The sequence below is a fragment of the Apteryx rowi genome, unplaced genomic scaffold, assembly GCF_003343035.1.
Source record: "Apteryx rowi isolate R43461 unplaced genomic scaffold, aptRow1 scaffold_2776, whole genome shotgun sequence".
NCBI lineage: Eukaryota > Metazoa > Chordata > Aves > Apterygiformes > Apterygidae > Apteryx > Apteryx rowi.
Window position 1 is genome coordinate 1 of NW_020449170.1, and position 2,440 is coordinate 2,440.

The following is a 2,440-nucleotide window of genomic DNA, read 5'->3' on the forward strand; positions in this document are numbered from 1 at the left end:
GGGGGACATTGGGGGACACGAGGGGACACGGGGATGTGGGTGTGCGTGGGGACACGGGGGACATTGGGGGACATTGGGGACACGGGGATGTGGGTGTGCGTGGGGACACGGGGGGACATTGGGGGACACAGAAGGACATCGGGGACGCAGGGGGACAGAGGGGGACGGGACGTGTGGGGGACACAGAAGGATGCTGGGTGACACGAGGGGACCGGGGGGACACGGGGGGGACGCGGGGGACGGGTGACAGCCCCTCGGCGTCCCCAGGTCGAGGAACCCCAGGGCTCCGGTGACGACACGGGGCTCAACGCCATCCGGCTCCTCTGCGGCGGGACGGGGACCGTCACCTCCTCCCAGGGCGCGTGGGTACCGGGGTCCCCCGCGGGGACGAGGGGCGGCCACCGGTGGGGGGGGGGGACGGGTCCCCTGTGTCCCCATGGGGGCTGACAAGGTGCCCCCTTGACCCCACACGGGCTGGTTGCTCCCCAATGGCCCCACATGGGGTTGATGGGCCTCCATTGACCCACACAAGGTGGTTGCTCCCCATGGACCCCATAAGAGCTTGATGGGACCCAACTGACCCCACATGGGGTGATGGGACCTCATTGACTCCATACAGGGTTGATGGGACCCCGTTGATCCCACATGGGGTGGTTGCTCCCCGTTGACTCCGCATGGGGTGATGGGACCCATAAGGGGGTGGTGGGACCCCAGCGACCCCATAGGGGGATGATGGGACCCAGTTGACCCCACACAGGGTGATGAGACCTCATTGACTCCATATGGGTTGATGGGACCCCGTTGACCCCACATGGGGTGGTTGCTCCCCGTTGACTCCACATGGGGTGATGGGACCCATAAGGGGGTGGCGGGACCCCAATGACCCCATAGGGGGATGATGGGACCCAGTTGACCCCACACAGGGTGATGAGACCTCATTGACTCCGTATGGGTTGATGGGACCCCGTTGACCCCACATGGGGTGGTTGCTCCCCGTTGACTCCGCATGGGGCGATGGGACCCATAAGGGGGTGGTGGGACCCCAGCGACCCCATAAGAAGTTAATGGGACCCCATTGACCCCACAAGAAGTTGATGGGACCCCATTGACCCCACACAGGTTGCTTGCTCCCCATTGACCCCACATGGGATGATGGCACCTCATTGACTCCCTATGGGTTGATGGGACCCTGTTGACCCCACATGGGGTGGTTGCTCCCCGTTGACTCCACATGGGGCGATGGGGCCCATAAGGGGGTGGTGGGACCCCAGAGACCCCATAAGAAGTTGATGGGACTCCATTGACCCCACACAGGTTGCTTGCTCCCCATTGACCCCACATGGGGTAATGGGACCTCATTGATTCCATATGGGTTGATGGGACCCCGTTGATCCCACATGGGGTGGTTGCTCCCCGTTGACTCCTCATGGGGCGATGGGACCCCAGCGACCCCATAGGGGGATGACGGGACCCAATTGACCCCACACGGGGTGATGGGACCTCATTGACTCCATATGGGTTGATGGGACCCCGTTGACCCCACAGGGGCTGGTTGCTCCCCATTGACCCCACACGGGGTGGTGGGACCTCATTGACTCCATATGGGTTGATGGGACCCTAATGACCCCACATGGGGTGGTTGCTCCCCGTTGACTCCTCATGGGGCGATGGGACCCCATCGACCCCATAAGGAGGTGGTGGGACCCCTCTGCCCCCATAAGGGGTGACTCACGGCGGGGGTCCCGCTCCCGCAGGTGGGGCAAGTGGGGCCGGACCCAGTTCTGCCCCAGGGGGCATCTGGTGGCCTTCCGGCTGCGAACGGAGGAGAGCCAGGGCCGGGGGGACGACACGGCCGCCAACGCGCTGGACTTCCGCTGCAGCCAGGGGCACCTGCTGCAGGGCGCCGGGACGCCGTGGGGCAGCTGGGGGGCCTGGAGCCCCCCGTGCGCCCCGGGGGGCATCTGCGGCCTCCAGACCCGCGTGGAGCCGCCCCAGGGCCGCGGCGATGACACCGCCCTCAACAACGTCCGCTTCTTCTGCTGCCAGTGAGCCCGACCCACAGCTGCCCCACGGCGGCGCCCGCCGCCCCCAGGCGGCTCCTTCCTGCCCCTTGGAGCCTCTTCCTGCCCCATGGAGCCCCTTCTGCCCTACAGACCTCCTACCTACCCTATAGACCCCCTTCTGCCCTATAGACCCCCTTCCTCCCCTACCGACCCTCCTTCTGCCCCATAGACCCCCTTCCTCCCCTACCGACCCTCCTTCTGCCCCATAGACCCCCTTCCTGTCCCATGGATCCCCTTCCTACCCTATAGACCCCTTCTTGCCCTATACACTCCCTCCTGCCCCATAGACCCCCTTCCTGCCCCGGCCATTAAACGTTTCCCCCCCCCCGTCACTCTCCGTGTCGCAGCCGCCTGTGCGGGACGGGGCTGGGGGCGAC

The 2,440-nt window shown here is 65.7% G+C and overlaps 1 protein-coding gene across 1 annotated transcript; it reads left to right on the top strand.

Annotated features, from left to right (window-relative positions):
* Positions 1-267: 267 nt before the first annotated feature.
* Positions 268-2,049, top strand: LOC112967460 (vitelline membrane outer layer protein 1-like; the record flags this gene model as incomplete). The annotated part of the gene is made up of 2 exons (XM_026068630.1): positions 268-362; positions 1,755-2,049. Coding segments are annotated over 2 exons (390 nt in total), but the record flags the coding sequence as incomplete, so codon positions are not given.
* Positions 2,050-2,440: the final 391 nt, after the last annotated feature.